This window comes from Oenanthe melanoleuca, chromosome 6 (assembly GCF_029582105.1).
Source record: "Oenanthe melanoleuca isolate GR-GAL-2019-014 chromosome 6, OMel1.0, whole genome shotgun sequence".
In the NCBI taxonomy this organism is placed as follows: Eukaryota; Metazoa; Chordata; class Aves; order Passeriformes; family Muscicapidae; genus Oenanthe; species Oenanthe melanoleuca.
This window is the reverse complement of record NC_079340.1, coordinates 34,597,840-34,613,913: the sequence shown is the minus strand read 5'-3', so window position 1 is coordinate 34,613,913 and position 16,074 is coordinate 34,597,840. Positions and strand designations below refer to the sequence as shown.

The following is a 16,074-nucleotide window of genomic DNA, read 5'->3' as shown; positions in this document are numbered from 1 at the left end:
TTGAGTTCAGGAGTTCCCCAATCCCAGACCTGTTCCAACAGGTTGGAACTCTGAGAGCTCTGAGCTGAAACTTCTCCTGGTGCCCAAAACTGAGCAGTGGCACAAGCAGCAGCTTTGCTGGCTGTGCCTTCAGTCAGAGCTGAGTCTGCAGAGCAGCTGGCAGCAAAGAGCAGCACAGCATGTCCCTGCCCAGGAAAGCTGCCTGCCACTGAGGCACTGGGACAGAGGTGGCACTGCCAGCACCCAGCCTGCCCAGGACACGGACAGGACTGGGCTCAGAGCTAAACTGAGCCCTCTGCTCCTTGTGCTTCATCTTCTGAGCCATAGACATGTACAGTTCAACACATGGACCACAACTGAGAATTTGGAAGACAATTTAAAAAAAAAAAAGAATGATTGCATGCAGAAAAACTAGGAAGGCTTCCAAAGCTGTGTCATTCTCCTTTGCTTTTTGCTTCTTAAAAATATCCTTCCTTTAACCACCAATCAAATAGTCCTTTAAACTAAACTAAACTGCCACCATAAATCACTCAATGAAGTGATAAATCTGAACCACATGAACAGAAAGCAGCAGCCCATGTCACCAGGATAAATCCATGGGTTCAGTGGAGCACCCAGTGCCATCTCCTGTAACAACCCTTACAGCTCAACCAAAGGGCTCCAGCACACCTGCAGGCTCCACTCCTGTACAACTTCAGGCAGCTTATGACAAACCAGGAGACTCAGTTGAAGATTTTGTGACTGCACAGAAGGCAGAGGATTTCCCTTCCACAGTTTGCATGCCAGCACTCACAGCCCCCATGCCCCTGTGCAAGGCCACCAGCAGGGAACAGGGATCAGACTGGGGCCAAAACTCCAACGAAACAGAAAACTCTTCTAACAGATGACAGCCAGCCCCTCCTTGCCAGAAAGAGAAGTCTTCATTCTGAAAAGTGTGCAACAACACATTCTCCCTTCTCATTCTTTATTCTTGCTCCAGAAGGAATTGCTTACAGGGAAAGAGTTTTTAACGTGTTTTAAAACACACCAAAGAAAGATCTTTACTTCTGCACATTTTGGAAATCAATATAACAAACTGGCAAATCAATCAATATAACAAACTGGCAAGTCAGCTGCACTGGGAACAAAGCATGCTCCCATCTGGGCTTCCTGCTGTCCCTGGAAAACTTCAGAGCACACAGCTACAAACACCACAGATGATTTCTCCTCTACCAGTTCCAAAAACACAGAACTTGTAATTGCACAGGGAGTCCTTGATAACAGATTCTTCACACCTGGAACACATGACCTCCATTATTTTGCCAGTCTCAAACTAGTTCTACATTTTTAATTGGTGGCACAACACTGAAAGCTTTCTGCACTGAATGGGTTAGTGCCTGTTTGTCTTCACATCTCATTGTGTTGTATTTTGAGAAGAGGCAGACAAGCTGAATGAAAGAGCAGAAAGGCAGTAAGAGAAGAAATCATTCAAGCAATTGTTACTTTCAAGTAGAATTTACAGTCCAAGTTACCCCCATGCTGAAATGTTCTGACGAGCTAAATCCATGATTTGTACTTTTTTTAAGTAGTAAACTTGATTGTCACTGCAAATTAACACTAAATTACTACTGCAATTTCTTTGCTGCAAAATAAATACACATAATTCTTATCTTGGTCTAATGACTGCAATTTGGCTCACTCTGGGCATCAGCAAGAGCTTTAGAGGCTCAGAGAGCTCCTGTGCTGCTCTGGAAACATCCCTGCTCTGCTGTGTCCATCAGCTTTGGGCAGACCCATCCCATTCCCTCAGCAGAGCTTCTGGCCTGGCAGCCCCTGGCACACTGTCCTTGACAAAAGCCTCTGTAATTCTGGGGCACCAGGTGAGTCTGAGAGCCCTGAGCCCAGAGCAGCCTGGCTGGGTGGGTCACTCACTGCCCAGGGCTGCTCTGCCTGGGCACCCCAAGCTCTGCTGGAAGCACACACCTCCCAGCCTGGCTGCCAGTGCCAGTTTCCTCAAAGCACTTAGGGAATGTCAGACTCCTGGAAAGAGTAAAAACAAGGAAGAGGCAGAGATTCCTCTTCTCAACACTACTGCAAATCTGGGCTTATTTATTAATATTATTTATTAATGTTCTGCTACACAGAACAGGGTGCAGTCCTAAAGTGAACAATTCTGTTCAACTGGAATCACTGAAATCCTTTTGCAATTTATTCTAAAGTACTCATTGCAGTAGCTAAAAATAAAGTTACTTGATGAAATGCACCTCTTTTATAAATGCTGTGTGGGGCACTGTATACATACTTCAAAGCACTGACGTTCAGCCAGAAAATCATAGGATCAACTTCCCCTTGCCTTCATACTTTTCCCTCCTACACTGTCCCCTCTCCACAGAATGGAGAAGACAAGGCAGCAGTTCAATATCAGCAGCTTGGTCATGGAAGAGAGCAGCTGAACATGATTCAGTGTGACAGGAGGCACTGTGATTTGGCTCAGCCATTTCTCAGGGCACTTTGTAAGGAGGATCAGCAGCATTATTCCTCTAATAGCCATGTCGAATGCAATAGCCAGCTGGGTTTTGTCCCAGAGCAAGGTATCAGCAGCAGGTCAGAAGGTAACATTCTGTTTACACGATTATTTCCTAAAGCACTTATCTTCTCCTCGGTGTGAAAGTTGACTTTTCTGTTTGTAAGGAGGCCTAAAGAATTGAGGGAATGGGAAAAATTAGCTCCACTGAGCTGGAGCTGAATGGCATTAGGTGGGAGGTCTGAGAAGGGCTGCAGGACGCCCAGCAGGACACCTTATTAGCCACGGCATCTCAGTTCATTCAGGCAAGCCAGACCAGTGTCACCAGCATTCCCACACAAAGACAAAGTTCTTCACACAGTCTATAAACATGCCTCCCTGGCCAATTCATCCTAACTTGACACTGCTGAAAAGAGGGGCTTGAGGCTTTTGGTTTTTTTAAAACACAACAATAACACAACAAAACAAAACAAAAACCGTGCAGCTCTGCCAAGCAGGCTGAATGGGGCAGAAGGAGGGACACTGTCACATTTCTTGGGAAGAAACAATCCAAAGGTCAAGCCATATTTTATTCAGTGAGCAAATTTTTATTATGACTAAATGTGTTTAAGACAAATACCAGCTGATGTGAGCTGTTCCATCTCCACAACCTTTTTATTTCTGTGCATTATCCACACATGGGAGCTGCAGACATAAAAGCTTTTACAGAGAATCACAGAATGGTTTGGGTTGGAAGGGACCTTAACATAGGGCTGCCTGTATAAAATGTGCTCTCCCGAGTGAAGGAATATGAAATGACAGAACAGACTTAGACACGAGGATGAGCTGCCTCCCACCAGCTCTCAGGATGAGCTGCTCAGTCTGTGCTGGGCTGTGCAGGCTGGGCCAGGGGCTCTGTGAGCAGTGGCACTGCTGGGCTGTGTCCCCACGGGGCTGTGACAGTCCTGTCCTGGTGAAGTGTCCAGGGAAGCCCAGGAGCCTGTGCAGGAGCCACTGCCCACCAGCCACCCAGCCCAGCCCAGCCCAGGGGAAATGGCCTGGCCACTCTGCTGCAGGAGCAGCAGCTGCTGGGGGCAGGACCTGAGGATAGCCTGGTCATACACAGCCTGTCCTGGATCCCCCATAACCAGGTGACACACAGCCTGTCCTGGATCCCCCATAACCAGGTGACACACAGCCTGTTCTGGATCCCCCATAACCAGGTGACACACAGCCTGTCCTGGATCCCCCATACCCTGGTGACACACAGCCTGTCCTGGATCCCCCATACCCTGGTCACACACAGCCTGTCCTGGATCCCCCATACCCTGGTGACACACAGCCTGTCCTGGATCCCCCATAACCAGGTGACACACAGCCTCTCCTGGATCCACCATACCCTGGTGACACACAGCCTGTCCTGGATCCCCCATACCCTGGTCACACACAGCCTGTCCTGGATCCCCCATAACCAGGTGACACACAGCCTGTCCTGGATCCCCCATAACCAGGTGACACACAGCCTCTCCTGGATCCCCCATAACCAGGTGACACACAGCCTGTCCTGGATCCCCCATACCCTGGTGACACACAGCCTCTCCTGGATCCCCCATACCCTGGTCCCACACAGTCTGTCCTGGATCCCCCATACCCTGGTCCCACACAGCCTCTCCTGGATCCCCCATAACCAGGTCACACACAGCCTCTCCTGGATCCCCCATACCCTGGTCCCACACAGCCTGTCCTGGATCCCCCATACCCTGGTCACACACAGCCTGTCCTGGATCCCCCATACCCTGGTCCCACACAGCCTCTCCTGGGTCCCAGGGCCAGAGGCACTGGCAGCTCCTGCAGTGACTTCTGGTGGAAAGCTCAGGAAGGGCAGCCCCCAAACCTACAGCACAGCAAGGAACTGCAGACCAAGAGATGAAGTACAGGCTTGGCTTACACAGCCCAGCCCACCCAGCTTCTGCTGCTCCTTCCTGCATTGCCTTTCCCAAGCTTCACTCAGATCCTGCACCTGCAGACCTGCTCCCCTCCAAGAGGTGTCAAGGCGGCTCTGGAAGGGAGCCCTGTCCTCTGCTGGGCTCCCCTCCCTTCTGCAGCTCTGATGGTGCCCAGCTCACACCCTCTGCAATTCCAAACACACACGTGGAGACAAATTCCAGAAAAACCCTCATCAATTCTGAATACAAGTTACCTGGAGACTGACAGTTTAAGTGTGCCTCAAAAGCCATAATGGAAGTGCCTTCATTGGCATGCCCATGCTGGAGTAGTGCTGTCATTAAAAAGATAAAGTTTATAATATTTTTGTGCCTTGTTCTTTCTGATATAATGGCTAAAACCTATTAATAACACCAAAATATCTCAAAAGGTCAAGCACCATACAGCAAGATGAAGGGAATTGTCAAGAAGCTTAGGCAATCATCTTAGCACTCAAGACATTTGCCAGGGCTGTTTAACTAATATGTGATGTTCACTTTTAATTTCAATATAGTGCCATTTGGGCAAAAATGTTGTATTTTTTAATTAATTACAATGTCAGCAGCTATTAAGATTAAAAGAAAGACCACATCAATAATAAATACTTAATCCAAAGAAAGGATTACAAGAAGAGCAATAAAAATCAATTTTTAGAGCTGGAAAATTGTGACTTTTTCCTCACTTGACTGGTATTTTCATTATATTGACAAACCCATGATCTTACCTGACACTGACATTCGCCTAATGAAATAGCAGCCCTGGATAATGATGTAAGGACTTGTCAATTCTGCTGCAGGACAACACAGCACTACAGCCTGCAAAGAAATTCTCATGCTCTTCAGCTGGTACAAGAGAAAACTACAAGGAGAAAGCAGAAACTGCATGTCTTTGTGGATCTTTGCTTTGTCATGGAATATTAACATCTGAGTTTCTGAACTCTTGGTGACAGCTGGTGCTCAGCAGACACAGGTACCTGCCCTCCCTGCACGAAGCCCAAGACATCCCAGCTCCTGCTTTTTGTCCCACAGAGCTCAAATGTGGGCAGCAAAGCCAAAATCCTTAAATCACTTAGTGTCAAAAGTACAAAGGATGAGACAGAAATAACCAGGATATGTGGCCACAGGGTACTGAGCCATTGATAAGGCTCAGAAAAGTATTTTTTGTGATGTAGCTGGAGAAACTCAGACTGAAGACAGGGTAGGAATGGTGCTGCCGTGGTTAAGGAATTTTGCCAGGTTTGGCTGTTGCCAGACCCACAGCAAGCATCTTTTCCAGCTGCAGGGGCAGCAGATGGTGACAGACACAGCCACAGCACCTCAGAGAGTGAGGGACCTGCTCCACCACCCAGCCTGGGCACAGCTGGGCTCAGGGCCACTGAGAAGCAAAAACAAACCCAAACGTTCCTAGGAAAGGGCAATGCAAACGGCTCAGACCCGGAGAGGACTCACTGACAAAGGACTGAACAATGCTCGTGCTGAGAAAAGCTCAGGAGCAACCAATTCTACATTATCCCTTTGAAAATCACACTGGAGTGGAGCACCCAGAGCTAGGGGAGGGAACAAAAAAGGGGAGAGGACAGAAACGTTTGAAGTGCGAAAGAGAAGGAACAGCCCTCTTTCCAAAGAGCAGGGTGATCAAAAAAGTTCAGAGCTGTCAACACTAGGACTGAACAATGATAATTCTAGTGGAAATAAAAGCAGCAGGACCCCTTTCCTTGCTGGGGTGAGGAACTGACTGATTTTAGGTGCATGTCAGACCCAGCACTGAGGGATGGGATGAAGAAGCTCCACCAGGTGAGCCCAGGTGAGCTCTGGGCAGCTCTGGCCCAGGCACAGCAGGCTGCAAGCCCTGACCCCAGCTGAGCATTTCCCTGTCAGGGATGATCAGACCTTCCCAGGACATGGACACAGGATGCAGAGCCCACAGCCTCCCCACCTTATGGGAGTCAAAACCTCCAAGGTGGCTCCTGGCCAGGCACCCACAGGCTCCTCCAGCCATTCTCCATTTTATAACTACCAGCTCACAGCAAGCATTGTAAATAAAATCACAATAGCAATTTATTTTCATTTCTCTGCAAATGAATAAGAATTGGATCAACAGCCCATATAGATTCTTCTTAATTGAATCACAGCTACCCTAGAAGATATGGCTGTGGGACAGGAGATTTGAAAAGGCACAGACCACAATGGATGCTGATGTCAGTGTCACCTTTAGCTGGACACTAATGACTTATCTTCATCCAGCTCCAGGCTCTCCCAGGAACAAATTACAGTAAAGGGAGAAATGTAACTCAGTGAGAACAGGAGGCACTCTGCACATTCTCATACAAAGCCACTTTCTGAGCAGAATCAGACAGGCAACAAGTTACCAGCAGTAATTTGTTTTGTGAGAGGTATTCTCTTTTCTTGCATCACATGTTTAATTGCACACCCTCTGCTGGGAGCAGGGCTGTGCTCACAGCATTCTCTGCTAGCACAGACACAGCAGCCAGCAGGGCAGCTCCAGGAGATCCTGGGGATGGAAAACTGGCAGAAAGGAGCAGAGCCCTGGGGGAAGAGGAGCTGGAGGCTCTGAGTGCCACAAGACTGGCTAAAACTTCTGCAGGAATCCTCAAAGCTTCACCTCAGCATCTCTGAAAGAGCCACAGCTCTGTTCACACTGGCCAGGTACAGCAGAAACTGCCTTCTTGCAGCTCTCTGCTTTTTCTATAAATGATTTCTTTCTCTGTGATACCTGCAAGTATCCCAAGTTCTGGATTTTGGATTTCAGATCTTCGCTTCCAAACCTGGTACTGTTCACACAGATTTGTCATAAGAGAAAAAACAGATGTTTACCATTTAAATAATGAATACTGGAAATTTATTACAATCTGTTCAGTTTATAAAGCCAAAAAGAAAAGGGGGGAAAAAAGCTCCAAATGCTGAAAATAACAGAATAAGGGCAACATTACTGACTAGGATGACCAAAAATTATCATTCACTTGATATGGAACTGGATTTATTGTGTCCTTAGAATTCTCCTAGTGTATGCTTTCCATTACAATGCATACCAGTACAAAAATATTTTCCTGCTAAAAATATAACCCAAATAAAATTCAAAATGTGTCTGTGCAGAGAGGAAGGACACATGAGTTGAATTTCTGCAACTGCATCAGAGATGCCAAAGCTCAAGCCGGCAGAAAAACAAGGAGCAAGGAAAAGTGACTGGCTGTATCTGACAGGCTGAGAGTAACAAGACAATTTTGCTGGATTTACTCTTTAAGGAGCATATTATCCAAACACACTAATTTTGAGAGCACTTAACCTTCCTTTAAGGAGGAGAATGACTGAATATTAATGAGCTGAGCTTCGGTGTTCAATGAAAAGCCAGCGATTTGAATGTGATCCAGGGGTTTAAACCTTTGTTAGAAGACATTTGGCTGGGAGGTTTATTTGCCCTGAGAGTGCTTTCTATGCGAATACACAGAAATTTCACTACTCATTTGAAGGCTCATGTTAGAATCACTGTGGCAAAAAACCAAATAAAGTAAAAACCAAACCAAACCAAAAAAATCCCAAGCCCTCCTAAAGCAGCTGCTTTGAGGCTCTTCCCAAATGACCCAGATCTTTAGAGCAAAGTTTTCCTTTGCCTGGAAACTAAGTGGCTTTTCTTTTGCTCATTCAGCTGCTAGTTCTGGGAAAAGCCCAAAGAGAAACATTTAGATTGGAGGGGTCTTTGAGAAGAGGTGACAGTTGACTGATGAGCATCCATAAAATGACAAAGAATAGTTGTGTGGAGCCAGTGCATCACATCGCCTCTCCCTGGGAAACTAATTGCTCTGAATTGTTAATAGTAACATTATTTTTCTGGCAATCATTTCTTTTCAATACTCAAAATCAGCATGAAACAGCTCCTTTGACCGGACATAAAAGTTAAATGTCCCAATGTTGATCAAATTAACTTCAGCTATGTGACAATGGACTATATTTGTGAGAAAATAATGGAGGGCACAAAGGGGAGCTTTATGCCAAGATTTCACAGTTGTAATGTAAAAATGTTTCTGTTGAACTAGGCCAGGGAACATTTCAATAGGAAAACAGAAGAGCACTGTCACTTTCATTAAAAAAAACCACACTCATTTTATGGATCTCAATGCTCGATGATTTCAGGAAGTTTGGATGGCTGGCACAGCAAGAGCCAGAGATCAGGCTCACACTGCACGTCCTGCCCTTCCCAAATCTCCTCTCCACTCCTGCAGGGCCCCATCCTGCAGCTCCTTCCTCATCCCAGCCTGGCTACTGCATTCAACACTTTTCCCCATCAAGTGGCTACAGGACAGGACTGATGTGCCAATACAGGTAATTAACAGGAAATGCACAAGCACTAGTTACAACAGATGCAAGAAAATTAAATAAAAATGTAAATTATTTTCCTCTCTTACTCCCACCTGCAGCTTACATCCTCCAACTTCAGAAAATACAAAAACCCAGTGTTATGCAAACAGGGCTTACTGTACATGGGAATTACCCAAAACAGGCTTTGAAGAATTTTTTTCCCCACAGAACATAAAGCAGATGTTCTTATTTTGAAGCAAATTCAGTGTTGAGTGCAGACCTGTGTGTACCTGGAACAGCAGAACTGATTTCTGGGGGCTCAGTCTGGGTTTACACTGGTGCTGTCATACTTATTACACACCTCAATTTTCCAAATGTGTGCTGTGTTCGTGTTGGTAAAGGTACAAGCAAATATTTGTTTAACAACAGTGTCATTCCAATCCTCTTGGTCTTTAAAGCAACAACCCTACCCCACATCTTCTCCCTTGCTAAGTGGCAAACACTAAATGCAATCTGGCTCAGCACATCCCAGTGAGCTGCTTTAAAAGTGTTCCTCCCTCTATTTAATTAATCTTACTGCTACTAAAGTGAAACCACTTCAGGACTAACTTCATTAAAGCAGAAGCTTTATTAAAGCTAAAAGAACAAACCTTTCTACTCCTCCTGCTATTAGGATTACTAACAGATCTTCCCCAAGAGAAAACTTTCAGCACAGCTTTGCATCGTTCCCCCAGTGCTTCTTCTTGATTTCCCCCGAACGTCCCCCTGCTCACCAATGCTGTGAAGTTGCACAGCTTTTTTCTTATGCCTTGAAACTTGGTGGCTAAAATAATTTTGGAGACAGCAACTTCCCTGGAAATCTGAACGGTTAAACCGATGCATTTGAGCTTGTATTTATTTTTTTTTCTGGTTTGCATCCCAAACTCCTGCCCGGATAAAAGGCTGTACATAACTCATGTTTATGAAGATGCAGACTGAGCACAACTGAGCTTTCACTGACTCCCACAGTGCCCTAAATCAACTGTGAGAAGGTGTTTCTGTTTCATTCAGTGAAGGTTTAGCTCATTAAACTGTTTTCCTTCTCAGCATTGTTCATTGGGTTTGAACTGCAGCGCTGTTAAATGCTCTTTAGCAGTTTAAAGGCTTTAAAGGAAAAGACTTACCAGTCTCTGTTTTTAACAGCACTAAATCTGCATTATTAGTTCATGCAGATAAGGGGATTTGAAAGCTCAGCTTGAAACCTCTCTCTTCTGCATTTATCTGACACTGCATAGTTCCAGTAGCTCAGCTGGAAATGTAGATCTATGAAGCTTTAAAGAGAGATTAAAGCCAAGAAAAGGAGCACTCTTCCCCCCTCGGGCCGCTCTCACTTTCCCTTTTCCTGCTGTCGGAGGGAGCGCGGGGGACAATGGCCGAGGACGGTTCCCAAAGCCCCTGAATGGGGACACTGTTGGTGGCAGCATTCATTCAGAGTAAGCCCCAGTGTATTGTCCTCCCCAATCAGCAGATCAGAATAGAGTGCGCTGGTGGCTGCCAAAAGGTTATTCCTGCCCTGAAAGGGGCTTCCCATTATTCAGGGTGGGCAGAGCTGCCCCTTTGTGCGGCAGCGCAGGGGGGTCCGGATCTGCGGCCGGCTGCGCCCGCAGAATGAGCGATTCACGGCGGAGCGCGGCTGGGCAGCGCTGGCGGTGTCACCCTGCGCGGCAGGGCACCGGACACCCGGCCCACGGTGACACCCGACCCACGGTGACACCCGGCCCACGGTGACACCCCGACCCACCGCGACACCCGACCCACGGTGACACCCGACCCACGGTGACACCCTGACCGTCCCACCGCGACACCCGACCCACGGTGACACCCGACCCACGGTGACACCCCGACCCACCGCGACATCCCCGGACCCACCGCGACACCCAGGACCCACGGTGACACCCGACCCACGGTGACACCCTGACCCACCGCGGGGCCGGCAGCAGCGGCCAGAGGCACACGGAGTGCGCGGTAAATAATGCACAGCCCTGCACAGCTTCCCTGCTGCACAGTGAGACCAGGGGAGCCACGGAAAAATGGAATAAACATCCCATCCTGCGGCATGCAACAGAGCTCAGCACCGTGCACTCAGACTGCACCAAGAGCAGATCTGATCTCCCTCAGCCCTGTCCTGTACATCGGGAACTTTTACACATTTATTTATGTTCTACCTCTGCACACCTCCCAATGCCTCCCGCATTTCCGAGTGCCGGGAGCACGTTCTGCAAGTGACACAAGAGAAAGACAATTCTGCCTTTTCCCTGCTCACCCTTGGGGCCATCCCAGAGGTGATGGCAAATCCCTGTTTGCAGAAATTCCTGCTCAGCCCCCTGCTGGGGGACAGGCAGTCCCCAGTATCCCACACACTGCCCTCAAGGACAGGAACCCCGGAGAGGGGAAGGAAACCTGAGAGGGAACACTACTGGAAAGGCATTTACACCCCAACATTTCAGAACCTTTTCCAGTGGAGAAATACACAGGAAAAATGGCAACGAGGCATTTTCCAGCACATAACTGCTCTGTTCAGGAGTGTCTGTGAGCTCCAGGCTTCTGCTCGAGGAGCTGTTTGTGGGCAGGGACCCTCCCCACGGCCCTGCCCTGCCAGGCAGGCTGGGAACAGGGGCCAGGCTCCCCAAAATCCCTGGGATAAAGCCAGGGATGTGGCCAAAAGGCTCCTGGGGCAGCACCCCTGGCTGGGATGGGACCCCACTCCCTGCCCTGGGCAAGGACAGAGGGACCCTGGCCAGCCCCTGCCCCAGGGAACAGCAGCAGTGACCCCTCACTGGGGTCCAGGGAAAGAGCTGGGACTGATGAACCCAGCACCCTGCACATGGCCACGGGCTGCTGGGCAGGGAAACAGCAGGGAAACAGCAGGAAACAGCAGGAAACAGCAGCAGGGAAACAGCAGGGAAACAGCAGGAAACAGCAGGAAACAGCAGCAGGGAAACAACAGCAGGGAAACAGCAGGGAAACAGCAGGAAACAGCAGCAGGGAAACAGCAGCAGGGAAACAGCAGGAAACAGCAGCAGGGAATCAGCAGCAGGGAAACAGCAGGGAAACAGCAGGAAACAGCAGCAGGGAAACAGCAGCAGGGAAACAGCAGCAGGGAAACAGCAGGGAAACAGCAGCAGGGAAACAGCAGCAGGGAAACAGCAGGAAACAGCAGGAAACAAACAGCGGGGAAGAACCAGCAGGCTCTGGGGCTTTATTCCTCAGGGACTGCAGGCTGTGCCACGGCTGCTCTCAGGACACCCCAAAGCTCTGCTCCTCAGGCAAGACACCTCCTGGGAGGAAAAACCCTGTTCACTCTGCCAACACACCAGTGCCCACACAGAGACATCCTCTTCTTACCCAAGAGAAGGCTGTCCTTTTCCTGACTTTATAACTAGGGCAGTGTAAATTCCTGGGTATTTTTGGGCTGTACTGTAGCACTCAGCTGACCAGCTGTGTAACACCATCAGAGCCCCACTGTTAACAGCAGAGGTGAGTGCACACAGTGCTGAGCTGCTGCAGCAGCTGGGGTGGAGATTAAAGCACTCCAGCTCCCTGTGAGGCACCCACAGGGACAGCCTGAAGGACCTGGGCTTGTCCAGGTCACACAAAAGTGCCTACACGAGGACTCCTTGCTGGCTTTATCTGTTTGGGGGTTACAGAGAGCAAAAAGCCAGACTCTGCTCAGCAGTGTGTGCCAAAAGATCCAGGTGATGGACACAAAGCACTGTGAGGAAAATCCTGGCTGGGAAATAGGACAGAAAGTTTCACAGTCAGGGCAGTCAAACACAGCCATGTGTGGCCCATGCTGGAGCTCAAAGCTCAGCTGGACAAGCCAGCCCTGCTCTCAGCAGGGGGATGAATCAGGGACCTCCAGAGGTCACTTCCAACTGAAATTATTCTGTTATTCTGCAACTGAAGATGCACTTGAATGGCAGCTTCATTAGAATCCACACAGCCTCAAAATAATCTAATCTACCTAACACAATTAGAAAACAAGTGTGGTTCCTACTCTGCAGTTCTGGTGACTTCAGAGTGGTTCCCTGAGACCAAAAATTTGACTTTAAAGAGTAATAGTCATAAAGTGATCTGTCTAGAAAACTCTGGCAAGCAGTAACCACTTTCAGGTGAGAGAATACAACCCTCTCCAACCCTGAGTGTGCCATCTGGAACACCCTTCACACGCTGCTGATGAGCACAGAGATGGAAAAGCCAGGAAAGGCTGGTACATACCTACCAAGCAGGAAAGGCTGGTACATACCTATCAAGCACATAGCCAAGAGCCTTATGCCGAATTCCTGAGTAAACCGATGGGCTTGTTTCCCAAGCAATTAAATTGGAAGCATCATGGAAAAGATGAATGTTTACCAAGTCAAAGGCACTATGACAAAAAAAGGAAAAAAAATAAAATGATTCAGGATAAAAGAAAAAAAAAAACATTTGTTGCATCAGCAAAGCATTCAACACAGCACTTACAGTATCCACTCTTAAGTTACTTTAATATTTACTCCCAAGAACTGTGCAGGTTAAGCTATCATAATCAGAGGATTGTCAGAGACTGCCATCGAGCTTATAGCTCATCCACAGGTAAGACTCCATCAAGTCTTTTGCATAAAGGATGTAGAACATGAAAATGGAAAGCTATTTGTCAGTTCCAGTTCCAGAAATCCGGCAGCACCCTCTCAATAAAATGCTTTTAAAACAAAATTGAATGTGTAAACAAACAACTCCCATTTTCAAAGCTGCAGCTAAGTGTGGAGTAGAACTGTGGCTCTGCAATAAGAACACTGAAAGCTGCTGAGAGGAGAATGCTGCTGACATCAGGACTGAATCACACCTGTGACTGCACCTGTCCCTGTGTGGGGAGTGCTGAGCCAGCAGCAGCCAGAGGATGCTGAGCCCTCAGCAGCTGCAGCGACCAGGACACTGCTGCTTCCCTGGGGCATGCCTGTGGCCACAGAACCCAGACCTGTCCAGCATCCAAATCCCCAGATCCCCCAGATCCCACCTGCAGCCTGTGACCACAGAACCCAGACCTGTCCAGCATCCAAATTCCCCAAATCCCCAAATCCTCAGATCCCACCTGCAGCCTGTGACCCCAGAACCCAGACCTGCTCAGGCCCCCCCTGCAGCTTGTGGCCACAGAACCCAGAAATGCTCAGACCTCCAGAGCCCCCAGGTCCCCCCTGCAGCAGTCCAGGCTCTGCTGATACACACACACACACACACACACACACACACCAAGCAGAACCCCAGCTGTGCTCAGGGAGGTTTCCCAGACCATGGCAGAGCTGGGAATGCAGCTGGACACAGCAGTGGGCAGTGGGGACAGTGAGAGCAGGGACAGACACACAGGTCACTCAGCACAAGGCTCTGCAGAGATCCTGGTGGAAATCTCTGGCTCCAGGAGCAGCACACCCTGCCCACTGAGCCCACACTGATGGGAGCAGTGCCACTGCCCTTCTAACAGAGACAAGGACCACAGAGCTACAAAACATGAGCTATCCAGTCCTGCCTGTCTGAAGGACAAACAGAAAGAACCCTGGAGGACAAGGAGGTCCCACCTCACCAGCTGGCCCACGTGCAAAGCTACCCATAACCCAGCCCACGGGGCTAGAACATGTGTGTCCTCACCATTTACTGCTGAAGGACTTCCCACCTGCAGCTTCCTGCTTGAAACTCTAATTTTCATCATCTCACCTATTTTCGTGTGAATTATAGTGATTGCTGCCCCTTCTGCAGGGCTGGCAGCAAACAGGTTCCCTGCTGTGGTCACCCCTGCCCAAACACTCCCCCACTCCTGACTCTCCTCTTCAGTGCTCCCAGAGCTCAGCACTCAAACCAACAGAACTCCATCACAGGCCTTGGCATAATAAATAACTACTGTGCCTTCTCCCTTGGTGTCCTTCACAGGATCTACCTATTGACACACCTCAGCAAGATAATAATGATCCATATTCAATTCCCTCTCCCCTGATTCTTTTCTCCAGCAGGGGTAATGAGTCAGTTATTCCCAAAATAGTATTAGTGCTTTTAAATTCTCCTCTCAAAGTGCAAAGCTTTGCATTTCCCTGTCATCTTCCAATAGTACCTCCTCAAGAATATCAAAACTATTCTGGCTGCTGATTCTGACCATTGACATAATTGAAAACATTCCCAAGGTTGGTGCCTTACCTAAACATTGTAAGTGCATTCTCTACTCCACTCTCCCTAGCAAATATGAACTATTATATTATATTAACTATATTTGAGACTGCAATGCATTCAGTGCACTACCTTGCACCTGCTAAAACACTGAGAACTGTGGAACAGAAAGCAAACACCTTCCCCTGATAGTCAGGATAATAAAAAATCCCACAAAATAAAAGTACATGCAATTGTGGAATTCTCTTTCATTTCTGCATAATGCAAAAACTCATGAATGCCCCAGGATTCTCTGTCCACACTAAAGACAAGTTAATGAAGAATAATGGATTTGAAGAATTTGGATTCACAGAGAAACTCAGCTGGGGCAGATCACTGATCCCAGAGGAGGAAAAAGGACAATTCTCTGAAGTCTGTTAAGGTCACTTTTCTGGTTTTTGTGGCATGAGGTACATCCTGTAGCAATATGTTCCTAGGCAGGGAAAATGAACAGTTCCCTTCAAGAACTCACACAGAAGTGCTAACAACAAGAGCCTGGGCTCTACTTTTATTGAACTATTAGAATGCAGAAATGCATTGATTAAAAGCCATGAATTATGAAATTTGTACTCATATTACTAAAGTGGGCAGAACTTTGTTCATACACACAGAGACTGGGGGCAAACACCCATCACACCCTGAAGAGCCACCTGGGTCTGCCTCAGACCTCCCTGGGTGTATTTTATAACCCCTGTATCTTCCATAGCATTTCACTTTCATTTTTCAGAAATTGTTCACAGTAACTCACCCTTCCATCTCCCCTTAGAGAGACCTTGTTAGATCATGTGGATGACAACTGCAAATGATTCCAGACAGACCCACCCATGGCTGAGCTCATGAGAGGCTCCTCATCCTCACTGCCCCTGACAGACACCCAACATCCCTACAGCCAAGCACTGTCCTTAACACCCCCACAGCAGAACATTACATCCAAATCTGCCTCTGAAGAACAGCTTTTTCTTCGAAAGGACTAAAAATAAATTCATGTTGTTTTTTTCAGCAGAGAGAAAATCCCAGAGGACAGAGGAGACAGAATTTAGGGAAGTCATGGCACAAGAGCAAAGGCCAGATTACCATCTGATGTTAACA

General features: G+C 47.9%; 1 protein-coding gene across 2 annotated transcripts in view; it reads right to left on the bottom strand.

Moving 5' to 3' along the window:
• The window catches only part of INPP5A (inositol polyphosphate-5-phosphatase A), a 166,317-nt gene that overhangs the window by 56,609 nt on the left and 93,634 nt on the right, over nt 1-16,074 (bottom strand). For both annotated transcript variants that reach the window (XM_056494986.1, XM_056494987.1), the window contains exon 8: nt 13,064-13,183. In XM_056494986.1, the coding sequence (XP_056350961.1) occupies nt 13,064-13,183 (120 nt within the window). The remainder of the gene's footprint in view (nt 1-13,063; nt 13,184-16,074) is intronic.